Below are 20,172 nucleotides of genomic sequence, written 5' to 3' on the forward strand. Positions count from 1 at the left end.
GCAGGGGAAAGTTCATGCTGAACATTCTGTGCTGTGAGTTACAACCTATATATATAAAGGCATGATATGCTAAGTGTCTGACCGAGTGGTCAACTGACTGGTCGCTACGACTTGCACTGACCACCCGGGGGCAGATGTTCCAACCAGTAAGTTGCTTGCTGCTGGGGTGGGGCCCATCAGGACCAGGCAAGACAGGACCAGACTTGCCCTGGAGCCCTCCTGTGATCCCACCCCAGCCCCAATTGGGACTGGGTGAGAAGATCAGGACTGTGTGAGACCACCGTGATCAGCCAGGTGGAGGGACCCCTGCCATTCATGAATTTGTGCACCAGGCATCTAGTAAGCTAATAAGTATAGTTTACTGCTCCTTTGCTTTACATGTTAGTCAGCAGAGGGTGCTAACACATAGAGCTTTTATCCTTTGCTTGGAATGGTCAGCATTCCCTAGCACTTACCTGGCTCGATCAAAGGGAAGACCATTCCATTCTTCAGTATTTGGAAGTTCTGATTGACCTATCTATCTTTTTCTATTGTTCAGCACTCTTCAGTATTCAATCACTAGATTATTAAATATCAGAAACAAATCTTTTGTCTTTCATACCTATGGGCTGATCAGTTAAACCTCACAGAAATAATCTTACTGAAGAAATAAGTACTAAAGCAAAAGTACACTAACTTAAGTTTGGTATGTAGCTTTTCTCTGAATTTATTATGGCCATTTATTACCTGCAATCATTTTTTAAGTGTTCATCATCTTCTATGAAAAGCACTTTGGTCTTGAAACTTGCACACTCCCTGCAGCCTGGTGCACCATGCTGCTCCATCTGCTACTTCAGATCCCACATAACTTGGTCAGTTCATAAAATAGATGGAGAACTCCAGCTCTTTCCAGTTACTTCCCAGCAGTGACAGTCACATAACAGTTTTAGCTTGTGGAGCTAAAATTATGTTATTTTTTTCTCCTAAAGTCTTTACTTCAGCAATTACAGTTTTATTTTTTTGCTTTTTATATTTTTGCTAATATCAGAGGCTACAGAAGAAAATCATAAAAGTGTGGCTGATGCACTTAGGAGACAGGATCCTGAATATAAAGAGCATGGAGGAGACCTGTGACCAAAAGCTCAAGAATGAAATTCTAAAGAAATTGTTTGGTGTTCTTAAACAAGTAATAGATTTGGAATAAGTTGATGGAAACACAGCAATACTAGTGAAGTAGATAAGACTTAACATTTTATGGTGATAGTGTTTAAAAAAATACGTGTTTTTTATTGACAGTCAAGCCTTTCCCATGAATATTTAAGATAATTTTACAGAGTTACAGTATAGGGAATAGCATCCTCTGCTCTTTCTTACTCATAGCTTTTCTAACATGTATTGAGGGTCTGTGATTTGCTTTCATTTTATGGCACATTGTGAGTTGCTCAGCTCACATTGTAGATAAACTATAAAAGTGGTTGATCTAAGGCAGTTATTCTCAACCTTCTGACCTTTTAAATACGGTTTCTCATGTTGTGACCCAACCATAAAATTATGTTCGTTGCTACTGCATAACTGTAATGTTGCTACTGTTATGAATCGTAATGTAAATAGCTGTTATGCAGGATGGTCTTAGGCGACCCCTGTGAAAGGGTCGTTCAACCACCAAAGGGGTCGCGACCCACAGGTTGATCAACTTTTTAAAAATTCACTTTTTAAAAAAAAAATAATAATTTTAGGGAGGAAAGGAGAGAGACAGGTAAAAATCAGCATGAGAGAGAAATATTGATCTGTTGCCTCCTGTATGTGCCCTGATCAGGAATTGATCCCATGACCTTCCAATGCACTGGACAGTGCTTCAACCATCTGAATCAGGCTGACCAGGGCTGGAATTATAATCCCTTTTAGTTCTCTTTTCCTCTCCCGCCTCATACTTGCCACTACGATGGAGGTATCTATCAATTTATAAATTATTCTGCCTAGTGGTTTTAGTGCTTATCAGGTAACATGTGCCCTGTATTCCTTCAAGATTCTGCAAAGCCAGAATCAAAAGAAATAAATGGAAATTAACAATGGAGCAAAAAAATTATACAGGAAAAGGAAAATATGATAACTGTGGTTACTATGACTTCCCTATAATCTGAGTTTTAATGTGTTGCAGTGATTAACTACTCAGTGCAGACATCAAGCCCATATGGTAACTTTTCTCTACAGTGCTCAGTGTAGTGTCTAGCACACAGGTGTTCATATAATATTCATTGAGTAAATGAATTTGTGGTGAAGAGATGACTCAACTAACTTTTGGTATGTCTTAATAAGTGGTCTCTTTTTACTGCCTTGCCCGTAATTTGTCATGAGATTACATTACATAGTACTTACATTACATAGTACTGAGCTTATTCTTTAAAAGAATTCTAATTAAAATATAGTACCTTTCCATGTATAGATTTTGAAATGATGACATACATATAGTATGTCAGCTTCTCGAGTATAATAGCAAATGCTGACATGTCTGTAGTTGTTAAACCCTTAGGGCTAAATGAATGAGTAAATGTGTATGTTAATTTTCCCACTGCTTCGCAGATCATGTACTGTTTGATGTTGTCTGGTTTGGGTATCCTCTATGACTTGAGCAAGGGTGGGAATTCACAGGATACTCACCATCTCTCTCAACTGAAACGTCTGCTAGTGGCAGTTGGTGGAGATAAGTAAAACTTGAAAGTGTGCTTTTGGTATTGCTAACCCAGATATGAGGGTGGTCGAAGTTGGCCCCGAACCCTATGCCCAGCCCTTGAGGGCAAAAGTTCTTTGGGGTGGGGATGGGGTGCAAGGCAAGGCAGGTGGATGTGACTGACTTCTTGTTCTTGGGATTTAGAGTCAGTTGTACCAGTGTAAATTGAACTTAATTTACTTTTGTGTGCCAATCCAGACCACCATGGAATAATTGTTCTCAATAACCTCACAATAACGAGTTTTGGGGACCAAGTTAAAGGATTGTAGCAGGTTTTATATTCAGAATTTGGATCTCTGGGCTTTGGTACTGATAGTCCTTGAAGTTATGCATGGCCATGTTCATGCCCTTAGGTGCCTGGGTGCCACAGAAACCCATACATTGATAGGAATCTGTTCAGGAAAGTGACAAGAAAATCATTTTGGTCATTCTAATTCTCAGGTATCAACTTGAGCTAAAGGATGACTACATCGATAGATCTAACAGACTGGGTGAAGAGGACAGGAAGAATAAAGGTGATTCTTGTGGAGAAGAAAGCTGCATTTGTAAATTTCTGGTATAGGTTATTAGCTTCCTAAATTGGGCCTGTTCTAAATTTATATGTGTGTGTGTAGCTTACATTTTACTTTTACTACAAAATTAATCATTATTTTGTTCTTTTAATTTTACGTATCAAAAATGACCTTAACCTGAGAGAGGTAGGGTATTCAGGAGGTTTTTCTTCCCCCATCTACTTTCCTCCCTCCCCTTTGACCACCACTTGCTTGTTATCAATATTTATGGGCCTGTCTGTTTTGTTTTGTTTATTTTTATTTCTTAAGATTCCACATGTAAGTTAAATCATAAGGTATTTGTTTTTCTCTGTAACTTATTTCATCATAATATCCTTTAGATTCATCCATGTTGTCACAGGTGGCAAGATTTTATTCATTTCAGTGGCTGAGTAATATATCACATCTTCTGTATCCACACATTCATTTATTGATGGTAGTCTAGGTTGCTTCCAAATCTTGTCTGTTACTAGTAATGCTGCCGTGAACATGTGGGTGCACATGTATGTCTTTTCAAATTGGCATGTTGTTGTTTTTTACATATACTGAGAAGTAGAATTATTAGAACATATGGCCGCTCTTATTATTATTTTTTTTTGGGGGGTGGGGGTGGGGAGAGTGACTTCACACTGTTTTTCCATAGTGGCTGCACCAATCTGCATTCCCACCAACAGTGTATGAGGGTTCTCTTTTTTCCACATCTTGGCCAGCACTTGTTATTTATCCATTTATTGATGATAGCTGTTCTAACAGGTGGGAGGTGATAGCTCATTGTGGTTTTAAGCATGAGAGACTTCATTTTTTACTTATGGAAAATTTTAACTTCTCCATTCCCTGTGACCTGTTTCCTTATTTCTTTTACTTGTAACATGTGTTTATGCCTCATGATATTTTTACCTGACATATAACTTCCTAAACTGTTTTATAACTAACCCAGGAGTAGGAAAGTTGAATAATTTTTCAATCTCTTGATATTTTATGTCTCAGTATATTTGTAGAAACTTGTCTATGAAAAGAAGTGAACTTAAGTAGAAATTTCAAAGGAACCAGAGCTGGGTACTTGATAAGGACCCATAAGGTCACCCAGTGTGTGGCTGCTCCTCTGTGACTATCTTGTGAAAACTAGACTAATACTTCTTAGGAATTAGTACCATCATGTAGTCAGCTAATTTTTTTTTAATGATATATCTGCATAGACTCATATTGAATGAAGTGGAAATGATGAAATAGACATTAAAATCATAAGACAAATCTTTGTATTTAAGGAAATTCAGATCTTTGTGTATGAGGGCTCTGAGCAGCTGGTGCAACTGGTGGGTATGTGTAGTGGAAGAAAGTTCACAATATATGTGACCATTAAGACTTCCCATCACCTGTTGGGTAATAGGACTTATTTCTTACTTTCCCTACTGATTTTTGACTATGACACCTGCTATTTTAGATGATGAAATAATCGTCATTAGGTCTGACATTGTACATAAATTCTTAAATGAGTTTTTATTCACTAGAAAAACATCTTTAATTGGTTGGCTTTCTCTTTCAGTAAAACCTATTCTTGTGCAAGAGCAGTCCATGGCTACCAATTCAAAACAGGAAGAAGAATGCAATCATTCTGCAACTCGTGTGAAAGAACTTGAGGTAATTGCTAAGCCTATTGTTTTTTGAAGTCGATAAAACTTCAAGGCAGTAGATGAAATTTTAGTTTCAGCCATACATTATTTAGCTTGATGTGTTTAGACTGTTTATTTTATGACTAAGAAGGCCCAACTTAAGTTAATTTAGTAGTTCTTCCTTTTAGTCCTTCCTGCTTGTTGCCTGGAACAAGTTCCTTAATCATTGGGGTGGTTGAGGTTCCGTGGTGAGCTGACCTATGTGCCTAGCCCATAGCAGGTGGCCAGTGCTTTTAGTTTCTGCCTTAGCCTCTCCTTCCTTCCCATCAGCAGAAGGTGAACATTCCTGTCATTACATTGGGATCTTACAGGATAAAACAGAATGAGATGTGTTTTTCACATGCCATTTATTTTCTTGCTGTTCATCACGTGTGCTCTCTGAAGGACAGAGCTGGAACTTGATGTACCTGGATATATCCTGCACATAAAATGTATTTTTGCAGCTGTAATGATCTATTTATTTGAGAACATTGTAGACTTTTGTATGTAAACATGAAATGTATAAAAAAAGGAAAGCACCACAGCATGTTTGTGATAGCTCAGCTTTTCATTTTTATAAACATTGCTGCAGTCTGTGATTGCTATTGGGACCTTAGTTGTATCTGGAAAATGGGCAACAAACTTAATCTGAAGCACTTGCTTTGTAGGCCAGGGTTCTTCTGCATAAGTATAAGGTTGGATGAACTTCCCCCGCCCCTTCTAGGGCAAAGATGAGCTTCCATGTTGGAATCAGGTTCTTCTTACTGCAGAGAATGAGTCCTCTGTCCAGTGACCTTACTTACTATGACACCCAGTTTATAGCAGCCTGCCAGTTTTTGCATAAGAAGTACTGCAGTAACTGTTCAAATGCAAGTTTTTTTTTCAATTCCAGCTTGAACTCGAATCTCTCAAGGCCCAGTTCTTGGCAATAACCAAGCAAAACCACCTGCTGAATGAAGAGATGAAAGAGATGAGTGGCTATTCGCTTCTAAAAGAAGAGAAATTAGAGCTTCAGGCTCAAAATAAATTACTTAAACAACAACTGGAAGAGAGCAGAAATGAAAACTTGCATCTTTTTAACCGTATGTCTTTTTCCTGATTTGCATGTCTTTGTAATTCATATTAGCTTAATATTATGAAACTATGCTTTGTATCTGTAAGGAAGGCCTCAATCAGGAAAATTTTTATAAAATTAAGATTCTCAATTTGAAGTTACTTCCTTTTTTTTGCTTGCTATTACTATAGTATATTATTAGTGTCACTAAGAAGTATCTTTAAACTACAAATCTGCCTTCTGGGTTGTACAAATCTCCCCTCACTTTCTGCTGCTCAGATTTGGCCATTGAGAAGGAGGAATGAGAGTGAGGTTGAGGTTATTATTCCCTCTCCACCATTGCATCCTCACCCCCACTGTATATATTGGCTGTGGGCTGGCCCTGTGCCTCTCAGCAAGGCAAGATCCAGTGCTTACAGGATGACCTCTCACCATTGCTCTGTGCCTGTGCCAGATCTTTCTCTCCCAATTCTGGGAATTCTTCCCTCCCTGATGGTTTAGGCCAAGTGTGGAGACTGTCCTGCCCACAGGCTATAGAAGACCCATAAAATCTTTTGATCTGGCCCTGCCAAGGCATTAGGGGTGAGTTAATTAAATGTTTGACCAAATATAGGAGGCTAATTAAGTTGATAATTTTGTATGACCTGCAAATGATGTTATAAATATCCATGTCAAAACCGGTTTGGCTCAGTGGATGGAGCGTCGGCCTGCAGACTGAAGGGTCCCAGGTTCGATTCCGGTCAAGGGCATGTGCCTGGGTTGCGGGCACATCCCCAATGGGGGATGTGCAGGAGGCAGCTGATCGATGTTTCTCTCTCATCGATGTTTCTGGCTCTCTATCTCTCTCCCTTCCCCTCTGTAAAAAATCAATAAAATATATTTAAAAATAAATAACTAACTAAAAATAAATATCCCAATGGCCCTTGGCAGAAGTAAGTTTCCCCACTCCTACTTTGGGCCCACGGAGTTAACAGCATGGCCCGATTACTAGCCCAGAGAACTATACCACCCTTAGTGGCTAACCTACATGAATCACCCTTTAGTGGTTCTTCAGTGACTGAAATGGTGGAACTCCATCTGATGTCTGCTTGAACCCTGAGTGTTGCTGACTGGTGCACAGATCAGATTAGACCTAGGGGTACTTAACAGGTTTTGATGGAGAACTCCTTTTATGCCTCCTGTGTGTGATAGAGGAAAGAGGTGGGCTTTCAGGTTAGTTAAAGGATTTGAAAGAATTTCTTTCATTTGCATTAGAAAAGAGTAGTGAACTTTGCCTCTGCATGCATTAAACTCTTCTGAAATTTGTGCTCTTAGTCCATTCCATAGAATTAATATGGTATTAACTACATGTGTACAAAGAAAAGAAAGAACAATTTAAAATATCTTTAGCTGCTTTTGCTAAGTGAGATGGGAAAACTTACTGTTGATAATCACCAGGCTTTTTTACCTTCTTAGTTATAGCTCAACCACCTCCTGAACTGGTAAATTTGCAGAAACAGTTGAAGGAAGCAAGAGCTGCTTTCGTGTTAGGGCATAAGAAGTTTGAAACTCACAAGGAGGCTCTGCAGAGACAGCTGCAAAGTGAAGTGAGTACTGATCTTTATTTGGTCGGGTGTTAGTCTGATCCACTGTGTACACATGTAAGCTTGGTGTGTGTCACACCAGTGTAAATCAGATTGGTTTTAACATCAAAAATTATCCCCCCACTATTCTAAGGTAACCTTCTCACCTGAGAAATTCTTGGGTGATGATATAACTATATTTATAACAGTAATAAAATCCCAAGGAAAGCGCACTCATAAACAAAAATTGTCCCAGTCTCGATTGTGCCCTCTAGTAATGTCTCTTGATTCTTGCCCTGTGACTTAGAATTGTTGACACTCTGGTGTCTGCCTCATACCTTATAGAACTGTTCTTAGAGATGAGTGCAAATGGAGGTGGCAAACTTGTTTGTGTGCTCTATTGTTTTCTAGGGACCTGTGGACTACATGCATGAAGCTGCTCAGAATGGGCAAAATGGAAAAGAGAATAAGCCCTATAAAAGACTTGTTCCTTTTGAAGTGAACTGGGATTTCTTTTACATTGATTTCTTCCCTTCTTTAAATCTTTTCAGATTGAGCATTCTGCAAAGCTGAAGGCCCAGATATTAAATTATGATGCTTTTGTAAGGAGGTTAACTATGCAGGTGGCTGATTTAAAATTGCAACTGAAGCAGATTGAGACAGGTTAGAGAGATTTTTAACTTACAAATGTGTATGTGTAAAACTTCCAGTATATATGGAAATGTAATGATCATTACTTAAGTTTCAGTAATTCTCATAGTAGGGGAAAAGCCATAGAAATATGTCATCTTAGAAGTAAAAACTCTGTCCATTTCAGGAATACCAACCAGTCAGTCATCAGCTAACGTGACTTGCTTTTATAGGTTCCTTTGGCTTGGAAGAGCCTTGTACCCCAAATAAGAAAGGTGTAATGGCACAGAGGTTCCCAAATTCATGGACCTTGGTTTTTCTTTTATATTTGTTACCTTGATAATAAGATCAATCTGACCCTTCAGGGTTTTTACGTGTTCCTTGAGAGATGAGTAAAATATGTGAGAAGCAGGGTGACTTATGTCACTCTAGAGGCCTGTTGCATAAATTTGTGCATGGGTGGGGTCCCTCAGTGTGGCCTGTGGGGATTGTGCTGAAACTGGCAGTCCAGCGCCACCTGCTGCTACTGCCTACCACTCTCGCTCATCCTGATCCTGCTGCACCTGCCGCAGGCTCATGCCCAGTCAGTCCTGATCAGGAGAAGCTCCTCTGCTGCAGTGGTGCTTGCCTGCATCTGGCGCCTGTCCCAAAGGGTATGGGATGGAGGGGCGGTGGGGGGAGAACGCAATCTGCCCTTTGGGCAGGTGGTGGGATGCCCTTGCCTGCCCAGGATCCAGATCTGTCCCTGACGTTCGCAGGGATTGTCAAGATTTCTTCCTTGCAGAGTGTCTAGGGAGGGGAAGCAGCTGCGGTGCCTGAGGCCAACTTTCAGGAGGCTAGTGGCCCTGTGCTGGTGGTACTGGTCTGTTGGTGCCTGGCCTGTTCTCTAGAGATTGGACCTGCAGGACTACTGAGGGAGTGAGTGGCTACTGCTGCTGGCTGGTGGGCCTCCAGGAACAGGTCAGTCAGCAGAGCGGCACTCCCCCTGTGGGAGCGCACTCACCACCAGGGGGCAGCTCCTGCGTTGAGTGTCTGCCCCCTGGTATCAGTACATGTCAGAGTGACTGGTGGACCTGTCATTCAGTTGCTTTAGATAGAGGTTAGTATATATCACATTGATTATATACAGTGTTTATGTTTTTGCACCTCAATTTTGAAGTTACTGATTAACCTTGGTTGGACACATTTAACTTCTTTGTGATAACCATTATAATAACCTGGTTATTAACAGGGAAGGAGTAAAAGGAAGATTAGGTAATAGAGACATGCCGTTTATACAGCTTTGCCAGGGAATTGCAGTTAATAGTCTCCAAGTTTATTACCTAAAGATCACTGTGGGAAGGCACTAGACAATGGACCCATGCCCAGTGAGGTCTGCATGACGTGTGATGTTGCTTATCTGTTAGTCTGTCACACCAGGGAATAAGTCAGTAGCCAGAAATAGGCATGCCACCGCAAGTACAGGAATATTTAATTTTTAAGCTCCTGAACAAAGAAGCCCCTCTCTCTCGCTGCTCACCTCAGATTCCCAGCTTATGGTGTTCTTACCTCCCTCTACTCACCCTGTGACCCACAGCCATGTAGACTTCACACAGTGTACTGATGTACTAAATGTAGCCTGACACTAAATCATGCCCTGCTCCACCATGGAATGGACACTCTGGATACTGGCCCTACTCTTTGATTCTGCTGGAGCCCCGTCTGCACTCTTTTCAGGACTAGGCTAAGGGACAGTGAACCCTGCAGACCAGAAAATATAATTACACACCAATAAAATACATTCATTCTCCCATGGGAGTCTTAGAAAAGTCTTTTTCTAAAGATACTGCAAGAGCCACCCACTACCACTAAAGTCGGAAAAATTTGACCCAGTGATTTCTCCAGCTACAGTTGGACCTCAGTTTCCTCATTTGCAATGGGGATATGAATATCTACTTTGCCATGGTGAAGAAGGCAAAATGAGATGGCTCTCAGTTGAGTGCCTGCAACACATCAGATACTCAGAAGGATTACTGCTATCATGTTACTGCATGTTTGCCCTGAGGATGCATACTGCCTGCCTCTTCTTCATAACAGGTGTACTGAAGCTGAGATACAAAGCTCAAAAAGAAAGTTTCTGTGTGTTAGCAGTTGAACTGGTTTCCACATTTCCTGGCCTGGAGCCTTCCTCAGTTCCTATTTGTACTCACTCCTCCTCAGTTCCTTTTCCCATCTTCCACACTAGTTTCATTTTTATCTCTTGACTCCTTCCCTGTTCCTTATTTTCTCTCACGCCTATTTGCTAAACTGCCCACAGCTGAAATCACAGTGATCTCGAAAGATGAATAGTTTGAGGATGGAACCTTTTCAAACACATGCATTGCCCTGGAGGCATTGCTGGAGAGTAGCGGCCACAAGACTGGCTATGCATGTTCAGGTTTTGCTTAGGGAGTCCCAGCATCTGTACACCTCCCTACCTGTATATCCTAGCCTTAGCTCCCCAGGTGTAATGTGGGAGGAGCAGAGTTGTTAGTCTTGTTGTGGCTGCAGGTCCTCATACCCTTATCTGAAAACTAGAGGCCTGATGCATGAAATTTGTGCACTCACCTTCGGTGGCTCGCCTCGGACCTCGCAGCTGTGGCTTTGTCTGGAAGGTTGTCCAGAAGGATGTCTGGAAGGTCATTCGGCTGTCCGGTCTAATTAGCACATTATGTTTTTATTATCGACTAGAGGCCTGGTGCACAAAATTCCTGCAGTCAGGCGGAAGGGGCCCCCCAGCCTGGCCTGTGCCCTCTCAGTTCTGGAGCCCCACGATAGATCGCCCCAAAGATGTAGGCTCCTGGATGAATTGCCCCAAAGAGGTAGGCTGGAGTAGGGTCCCTGCCTGCAGGCATGTAAAGCCTCGGGACCCCCAGTGCTAGAAGCTAAGACCAGCAGGTCATAATAAATGCGAGAAGTTAACCAGAAGGCTGATGGGCTTCGATATTCAGCAGGGCTGAAAATCTGCAAATTATTACCTGCTGCTAGAGGAAAGGCCAAAAGCAGTTCCCCTAACCTGATAATTTTTTCCTGTTTATCAAACCTGACCTTTGATATGCGTGTTTATTTTGCTAAAGGGAAAAATGTGTAAATAAAAAGCCATGGGTCCAGAAATTCGGCAAGCCACTCCACTAGAGAGCTGGTTTCCGCCTGGCTTTCCCCCATCCCTTCCAAATTTATACTTCTTGTCCAGTGTATCCATTTATGTGTCAGCCCCTTCTCCAAATTCCTGAACCCTTGATGCAAAAAGACTGCGGCACCCCAGGCCACGCCATGTGAAGCTAGCTGCCAGGCCCCACCTCCGTGCACACAGCATCAAGTCTGCGCCCACCTGTGCACGCAGCCTCCTGATGATGGATGTGATGGGCATGAGGGCATTGCGGCGTGAGGGCTTAACAACCACATAAACTTGTATTAGCATAGATAGATTGGGCCCTATAGTGGTTTTGCCACAGCCCTGGGAGTTCTGGGGCAGCATCCTTTAGTGAACCATGTTTGCAGTCAAATATGTGACTATCCATGCTGGGTAGAATAAATAAAGGTAATGAATGGATTTGCATCAGTTCAGGTAAAGTTTATCAACAGTGAATTCAGGTCTGCTTAGGCTTTGTTACCAAATTTATGAATATGATTGTGGATCGTGGGTTGTGAAATAATATCATGCATTAAGAAGGAAGGCCTAGCTCTGGCTAATTTTATTCAGTGGTTAGAGCAATGGCTTGCAGACCAAAAGATGGTGGGTTCCATTCCTGTCAACCACATATACCTCAGTTGTGGGTTTTCTCACCATCTTTGGTTGGGGGTGCATGTGGGAGGCCAAGTTGAGGTGTCTCTCACATCAGTGTTTCTCTTCTCTCTCCCTATTCCTCTACTCTTCCCTTTCACTCTTCAATGGAAAATACATCTTTAAATGAGGACTAAAAAAAAAAGGCCTAAAAACAAGGTCTATGAAGTTATAACTGGTACATAAAGCTCTCAAAAAATGCTAATAAATAAGAATTGGCTTCAGAAATTGTTTAGTGTGCATATTTGTTCTTATTAATACCTCTCTCTTCATTTAAAAAAAAATATCAAGCATATTTGAATTTTTTTTCCTGCTCATTGGTCACATTATTTTCATTTAGCCCCCAGCCAAAGCCATCTCTGTTTCATCATTCTGCCAGCAGATTTATGGTGTCTCCTACTGGTGAAACAAGCAGGGATTTCTTGAAAAAAAAATCATCTCAAACAGGAAAAGCTGATGGGAGAGACAGTTACACCAAGGATCATAAATCATCCAAATACAAGCACAGTTGTTTGCTCCCACATTTCTGATCTTTAGTTTGTAATCACACCAAGGCAAGAATGAAAGAGCTAGAGCAAGAGATTGATTGCTTAGAAAAAGCTTTCTTCGGTATTCTGTTGCTAGAAGCCCACTAGCATCTAAGAGTCTGCCTCCACTCATGTAGGTAAGCTTCTGCAGAAAGGGTTTCAGGACTTTCATGGTCCTTTTATCTGAGTACGAGTGAGTGAGCTGTAGAGAGCAAGAAGGAGGAGAAGTCTATGCTTGCTGTACCTGGGAAATCTTTAGCCTGAGTAGCTTCATCCTCACTGCACCTATGGTTGCCTGCTTACCAGAGACTTCTCCCCTGTGACATAACATTGTGGGAGGCAACGGGTTAGAGCAAGTTTAGCATTTTGCTTGACATGCAGACGTGTTCAGAGAATGGTAATCAATGGCTTTTCCCTTACTGCTGATTAGTTTTATTATTAATGCTGAATCCTTAATAATGTGGGTCAGTTATACATCATACTCAACTATTTGCAAGGATAGTAGAATTTCTTTTCAAATTAAACTCCTTAGGAACCATGTTGCTGTTTTCACTGTGTAATTTGTAATACTCTTGTCCTGATACCTTTTGCCCTTTAGGTCTGGACCAATCCCAGGCCTTTGCTTTTCCCAGTCCTTGTCCTGAAAGAATGCTTCCGCCTTCAGCAACTGAATCTAGGCACAGCCTTTCCATCCATTCACTCTCAAGCCTTCTGGAGCAGAAAGCCAAGTAAGTTCCACATTCTGATTGGCCCAGCCAAGTCTGGTTAGCTGAATGGCCCTGACTTTGCGTTGTTTTAAAGTGACGCTCAAGACCATGTGGAGTGTAGAATCAGATTGTAAGATGATGTGTAATCTTCAAGAATCATCTGAATTATTTGGGGAAAATTCCTTTTAGCAAATAATTAATTTTTCCTTGTTTGCTAAACCTGATGTGTACACAGTGCACTATGGTAGCAGTAAGCATTTTCATAGTTCTATGAATAGACTTGGTTTATAGAAATAAAAAAGCAACATACAAAATCTACAAAAGCAAATTCAGTTTATTTTTAAACTTGAAGTAGTTTCACACATTTTAATTTTAAAGTCCTTCAAAAAAAATAAGTCAGTTAAAAAATATTTGGGCATTTAGTCCAAACAAAAGTCTAATTTGTCTATTGAGATAAATACTGAATTGGTAGTGGGTTGTAGGGTCTGATTGCTGAAGTAGAATGGCGTATGTAGAAGTTGGGTGGCGGGTCACCCAGGCTGGGATTGAGGCGCATAGGAGACTCCTGTCTGTGCTTGATCCATATGGACGGCACTCTGACTCCTTAGTTCTGGGCTCCAGGCTGGACATCTGTCTGCATATTTTGATTCACTCCCAGTGTACAGAGTTGAAAACTGCCACATGTGTCCATCATGGTCCTAATGCGTGTAATGTGCATTTATTTATATTGCTTTCTCATGATAAAGCCAAGAGGAGAAACAGCACACCCATGTGGGAGTTAGGGCACTTGGATGCACATGGGGCTTGTAGTTTTGCATCTTCAGCTGACTCATACTGATGCTGTGCAGAATTTGTTCTTTTCAAAAACGTTTTGTGGTTCTTGAAAATATAAAAGCATTGAGAGTGCCACATTATTTCTTGTCAGCAATATAATACCTGCCTCACAGTGTAAGGTGGTTCTGCAGAGTGCCCAAGCTAATGTCTTGATTACTTGGAATGATGCCAGTTGCATGGAGCGTGCCCAGTGCAGGACAGCTTTCATTTTCACAGAGCACAGTTCATTCTCTAGAGCAGCGGTTCTCAACCTGTGGGTCGAGACCCCTTGGGGGTCAAATGACCCTTTCACAGGGGTCGCCTAAGACCATCGGAAAACATATATATAATTACATATTGTTTTTGTGATTAATCACTATGCTTTAATTATGTTCAATTTGTAACAATGAAAATACATCCTGCATATCAGATATTTACATGACGATTCTCAACAGTAGCAAAATTACAGTTATGAAGTAGCAACGAAAATAATTTTATGGTTGGGGGTCACCACAACATGAGGAACTGTATTAAAGGGTCGCGGCATTAGGAAGGTTGAGAACCACCGCTCTAGAGCCTTTTCCAGAGTCACAAAGGCTTTTCATAGCCCTGTGCTCTTGGTTTTACCTTATTACAACTTCACACTCATGAATTTTATTCTTTCAACCCAGTCTTTATCAAAGACAAACTGAAGTTCAAGACAGACATAAATTTTCAAATGTGGATGAACTATCTTTTGAGGATAATGAGGAATTTGGATCATCTTTTGAACGTAAGTTTAAATGTAAGTACCAGTTTTTAACAGTTGAAAATGTAGAAAGCTAAGTCTTGGTGAAATATATCCATTGTTAAATCAAAGGCCTTAAAAATTACAACATTTGTATTTTGTGATAAAAACATGGATACAGATGTATTACCTTTTTTATATCACAGATTTTGATGGGTCTATTTGAGTGTTACTTTTTTTTAATTTTCAAGATAACCAATAATTTCAAAGTTGGAGCTAAGCTCACAAGTGAACCCTTAACTTAATTTACCAAGTTTGGGATTGCCTCAGATTAAAATACCTGATTCTTAATTTTTTTTTCTTTTTATGGAATATGAAGATGCTAAGTTATTTAAGTTATACAGATTCTGATGACTGCATCAGATGTAGAAACCTCATTCTTAGTGAATGAATGGAGGTGGAAGTATATTAGCTTCCTTATCTGAAAACTGGAGGCCTGGCTCTGGCTCTGCCTTAGATTGTTCTCTGGGAGCATACTGCTTAAGTATAAAATTAGGATATAGAAGTCAGTCAGCTCTAAGGTTCTCTCTAGCCTAGGAAATCTTTATATTTGCATATAATCTGTAGTTTTGCATTGTGAGCTTCATTGTCAAATCTGAAAGTACTCTACTTTGAACAGTTAAATGAAAGAGCTTAGTAAAATTGGTAAATTCTTTGCAACTAACTTTTTAACAATTTTGTTAAGGCTTTACTATCTAAATGGAGTTCATATAATTATCAGCAAGTCAGGTGAATTCTGTCACTTTCCTGTTGGGTTATAAATCTAGTTTTGGAAACAAATCTAATTCTTTTAAGTGTAATAACACTTTGAGAAGCAAATAGATTGTCAAGTGGTATGCTGAAAGTCTTAGGATTAATTCTGTAGGAAAAGATCTGGCTTGGTTGCTTTGGCTGAGACTTGAGCGCAGCCAAAGTTACCCCCATACTGCCCTGCCTTCTTTTGCTGTTGTTAAGGACTCCTGGGACACTCATTTGTACCTATTATAGATGCAGCAGACATGCCGATACAGTTTGAAGTGAATGGCCTCCATCCTGCTGGTGACATGCCCCTCTTGGGAACTGCCTTGGGTGCTCCTCCTGCCAGACCTATCTCCTCTCATTACCCAAGTAAGTTTTCCTTGGTTGTAACTACAGATAGTATGATAGCTACTAAATGCCAGCCTGTTCCTAGTGAGTTATTTCATTTATTGAGGGAGGACCTTTATAAGCATAAATTATTCAAAGTCTTAGAGTTGAGTATTGCCATTGTTAATACATTTCTGAAATAAATTTGAACATGTAAAGAGGAGAAAATTAAAGGAGTTGCTTCTCATTAATCTTCCCCAACAGTGGCTTTTTTTAAAAAAAAATCTTTATTGTTGAAACTATTACAGAAGTCCCCTTCTTTCCCCCATTGACCTCTTCCAGCCTGCTCCTGGCACACGCCCGCCCCCCCCCCACACACACACACAGGCCCTCACCATCCCATTATTTGTGTTCACTCATTATGCATATATGCATACAAGTTCAATGATTGAGCTCTTCCTACCCACCTCCCCTCCCCTGACTTCCCTCTGAGGGTTCACAGTCTGTTCCATGCTTTTATGTCTCTGGGTCTATTTTTGTTCATCAGTTTATTTTGTTCATTAGATTCTACACATGAGGGAGATCATGTGATACTTATCTTTCTTTGACTGGCTTACTTCACTTAGCATAATGTTCTCCAGGTCCATCCATGCTGTTGCAAATGGTAAGAGTTCTTTCTTTTTTACTGCCACACAGTATTCCATTGTGTAAGTGTACTATAGTGTTTTTTATCTACTCATCTGCTGATGAGCACTTAAGGCTCATTCCAAATCTCAGCTACTGTAAATTGTGCTGCTATGAACATAGGGGTGCATTTATTCTTTCTAATGAGTGCATTGGGTTTCTTAGAATATATTTCTAGAAGTGGGATCACTGGGTCAAATGGGAGTTCCATTTTGAAGTTTTTGAGGAAACTATACTGTTTTCCACAGTAGCTACACCAGTCTGCATTCCCACCAGCAGTGTACTTTTCTCCACATCCTCGCCAACAGCTGTCATTTGATTTCTTGATGATAGCCACTCTGACAGGTGTGAGCTGGTACCTTATTGTTGTTTTGATTTGCATTTCCCAGATGATTAGTTACTTTGAGAATTTTTTCATATGTCTCTTGGCTTTCTGTATGTCCTCTTTGGAGAAGTGTCTATTTATGTCCTTTGCCCATTTTTTAATTGGACTGTTTACCTTGTTTTTGTTAAATTGTATGAGTTCTCTATATATTTTGGAAACTAACTCCTTATTGGATGTATCATTGGCAAATATGTTCTCCCATGCAGTAGACTCTCTTGTTATTTTCTTTTTAAAAAAATACTTTTATTGATTTTTTACAGAGAGGAAGGGAGAGGGATAGAGAGTTAGAAACATCGATGAGAGAGAAACACCAATCAGCTGCCTCCTGCACACCCCCCACTGGGGATGTGCCTGTAACCAAGGTACATGCCCTTGACCAGAATCGAACCTAGGACCCTTCAGTCCACATGTCAACGCTCTATCCACTGAGCCAAACCAGTCAGGGCTCTTGTTATTTTCTTGATGGTTTCTTTTGCTGTGCAGCTGCTTTTTATTTTGATGTAGCCCCATTTGTCTATTTCCTTCTTAGTTTCCTTTGCCCTAGGCATTGTATCCATAAACATGTTGCTGTGTAAGATGGCTGAGATTTTGGTGCCCGTGATTTCTTCTAGGATTTTTATGGTTTCCCAACTTAAATTTAAGTCTTTTATCCATTTTGAGTTTATTTTGTGTATGGTATAAGTTGGTCTTATTTCATGTTTTTGCATATATCTGTCTAATTATCCCAACACCATTTCTTGAAGAGACTGCCTCTGCTCCATTGTATGCTCTTGCCTCCTTTGTCAAATACTAGTTTAGTATAGTGGTGTGGGTCAATTTCTGGGTTCTTAGTTCTGTTCCATTGCTCTGTATGCGATACTTGTACCAGTACCAGGCTATTTTGATTACAGTGGCTTTCTAGTATAACTTGATATCTAGTATTGTTATTCCTCCAACTTTTCTCTTTCTCAAGCTTGCTGCAGCTTTTGAGGTCTTTATTGGTATAATTTTTAGAGTATTTTTCTAAGTCTGTGAAATATGCCATTGGTATTTTAATAGGTATGCATTGAACCTAAAGATTGCTTTGGGTAGTATGGACATTTTGATGGTATTTATTTCTGCCAATCTATGAACATGGTATATTCTTCCTCTAGTTTATATCTTCTTCTACCTCTTTTTTCAATGTGCTATGGTTTTCTGAGTATAGGTATTTTACCGCTTTGGTTAAGTTTATTCATAAGTCTCAATTTTTTGTTGTTGTTGCAGTGCTAATTGGGATTGTTCTTTTATTTCTCTTTCTGAGCGTTCAATATTGGTATATAAAAATGCCATAGTTTACTGGGTGTTAATTTTATATCCTGTTATGTTGCATCCCTGTCTTCCTATTCTTAGGGAAAATGGTTTTAGTTTTTAGCCATTGAGTATGATATTGGCTGTAGGTTTGTAATATATGGCTTTTTAATATGTTGAGATATGATCTATTTCTACTTTACTGAAAGTTTTTATCAAAAAAGGGTGTTGGATTTTGTCATGCTTTTTCTGCATTGATTGAAATGATCATGTGATTTTTGAGTGTTGCAGTCTGTTAATGTGATATATCACATTTATTGATTTGTGGATATTGTACCAGCCTTGCATTCCTAGAATAAATGCCATTTGGTCATGATGTATGGTCTTTTTAATGTATTGCTGGATCTCATTTGCTAAAATTATGTTGAAGATTTTAGGGTCTGTATTCATCGGGGATAATTCTCTTTCTTTGTAGTGGCTTTATCTGGATTTGGGATTAGGGTAATGCTGTCCTCATAGAAAGTGTTCCTTTCCCTTGGATATTTGGAATAGTTGAGGAGATTAGGTATTAGTTTTTCTTTGAATGTTTGATAAAACTTCCCTATGAAGCCATCTGGACCAGGACTTCTGTTTGCTGGAAGTTATCTAATTACTGCTTCAATTCCATCAGTACTTACTGGCTTATTCAGGTTTTCTGATTTTTCCTGATTGAGTTTTGGAAGATTGTATTTTTCTTATTTGTCCATAGTCTGACAAAGCAGTTACCTTTTTGCTTAAGACAGTTCTTCAGAAACCATTCCATTTTGGGAAATCATAGTATAAAATTGAAATGGCGGTTAATACCCATATACATCTTCAATGTGATTGTAGTATGTTAATAATTCTTTGTTTCCTTCATGTCTTTAAAAAAAAAATAAGGACAGAAGAACCTTTATATTTCAGTTTTCAGAAGAGCTGATGACATTGGAGGAAAACTCGTCATCAAACTTGTCTGGCCCACTTTCTCTTTCTTCTTACTGTCTCTAATTTACACACTTCCCTCCCCTGTGTGGAATCAGGGAGGAAAGCTCTAGGGGGAGATTAGAGCTTTGTCTCATACTCCAGCCAGATCTTTTTCTCCTTGAACTAAAGAGTTTAAGCCTCAAGCTTGAAAGGAGATTTCTTAAGTAAAACCACCTCTTGTTTTTCCAGTGTTTGGATGGGACTATCATGTTCAACGCCTCTTGTAAGTAGTTTCTTGGTTCAAGTCAGCATACTCAGGGAGATGAGGAATTGCCAAAGGAAACAAGACTTTGAAAGGATTGTTCTCACTGATTCCAGGGTACACCATCCTGTAAAGCACTCATTCAGCGAGACTTCATTGAGAACCTTCACTTCATATATGAAAACTCTATCACCCAATATCACCTCATTGATTTAATTGTGAAAAAAGAAAAACAAACACCTCCTGTGTGCTGGGTGCTGGGCATACTGCAGTGGGACAACCCAAGCCCTTTCTTCATGGAGCTTCTAGTGGGAAAGTCAGCAGTCAGCTAGCCATCACCAAGACCTCTGATGGGATAGATACTGAGTAGGGGCAGTGGCCACCCAAGAGTGGCTGTGATAGGTTGTTTCGCAGAGACCTGGGTGAGTAGGAAATAAAAATAATACAATAAAGGAAACCAACTGAGTTCATAGGTGTTCTATCTCAGAGATAGAATGAAAATTATAACAATGGCTTTTAAAATTATTCTTAAGTAATGTTTACATTGATCATTGAAAAATTCTCTTATAATCATCATTTCCCCTCTTCGTTTGGATACAAAGGGAAGTGAAAAAATCCAAAACTTGATATCTTTGAGATGTCCAGTGGAAATACTAATTAGGTAGCTACAAAGTACAGTCATGCACCATTTAATAGCAGGTATATATTCTAAGAAATGTGTCCTTCGGGAATTCATTGTTGTGTGAACATCAGAGTGCACTTTTGTAAATCTAGGT

General features: G+C 40.0%; 1 protein-coding gene across 1 annotated transcript in view; it reads left to right on the top strand.

Moving 5' to 3' along the window:
- LOC308512320 (centriole and centriolar satellite protein OFD1-like) overlaps positions 1 to 20,172 on the top strand; it is a gene marked incomplete at both ends in the record, with an annotated part of 142,442 nt that overhangs the window by 109,150 nt on the left and 13,120 nt on the right. Inside the window, 10 exon segments of the mRNA XM_081082100.1 lie at positions 1,051 to 1,080; positions 1,082 to 1,146; positions 3,149 to 3,222; positions 4,802 to 4,896; positions 5,800 to 5,989; positions 7,417 to 7,547; positions 8,075 to 8,170; positions 13,086 to 13,210; positions 14,674 to 14,786; positions 15,783 to 15,896. Of these exon segments, the coding sequence (XP_080938226.1) occupies positions 1,051 to 1,080; positions 1,082 to 1,146; positions 3,149 to 3,222; positions 4,802 to 4,896; positions 5,800 to 5,989; positions 7,417 to 7,547; positions 8,075 to 8,170; positions 13,086 to 13,210; positions 14,674 to 14,786; positions 15,783 to 15,896 (1,033 nt within the window).

Source organism: Myotis nattereri, assembly GCF_964212035.1.
Source record: "Myotis nattereri genome assembly, chromosome: Y".
NCBI lineage: Eukaryota > Metazoa > Chordata > Mammalia > Chiroptera > Vespertilionidae > Myotis > Myotis nattereri.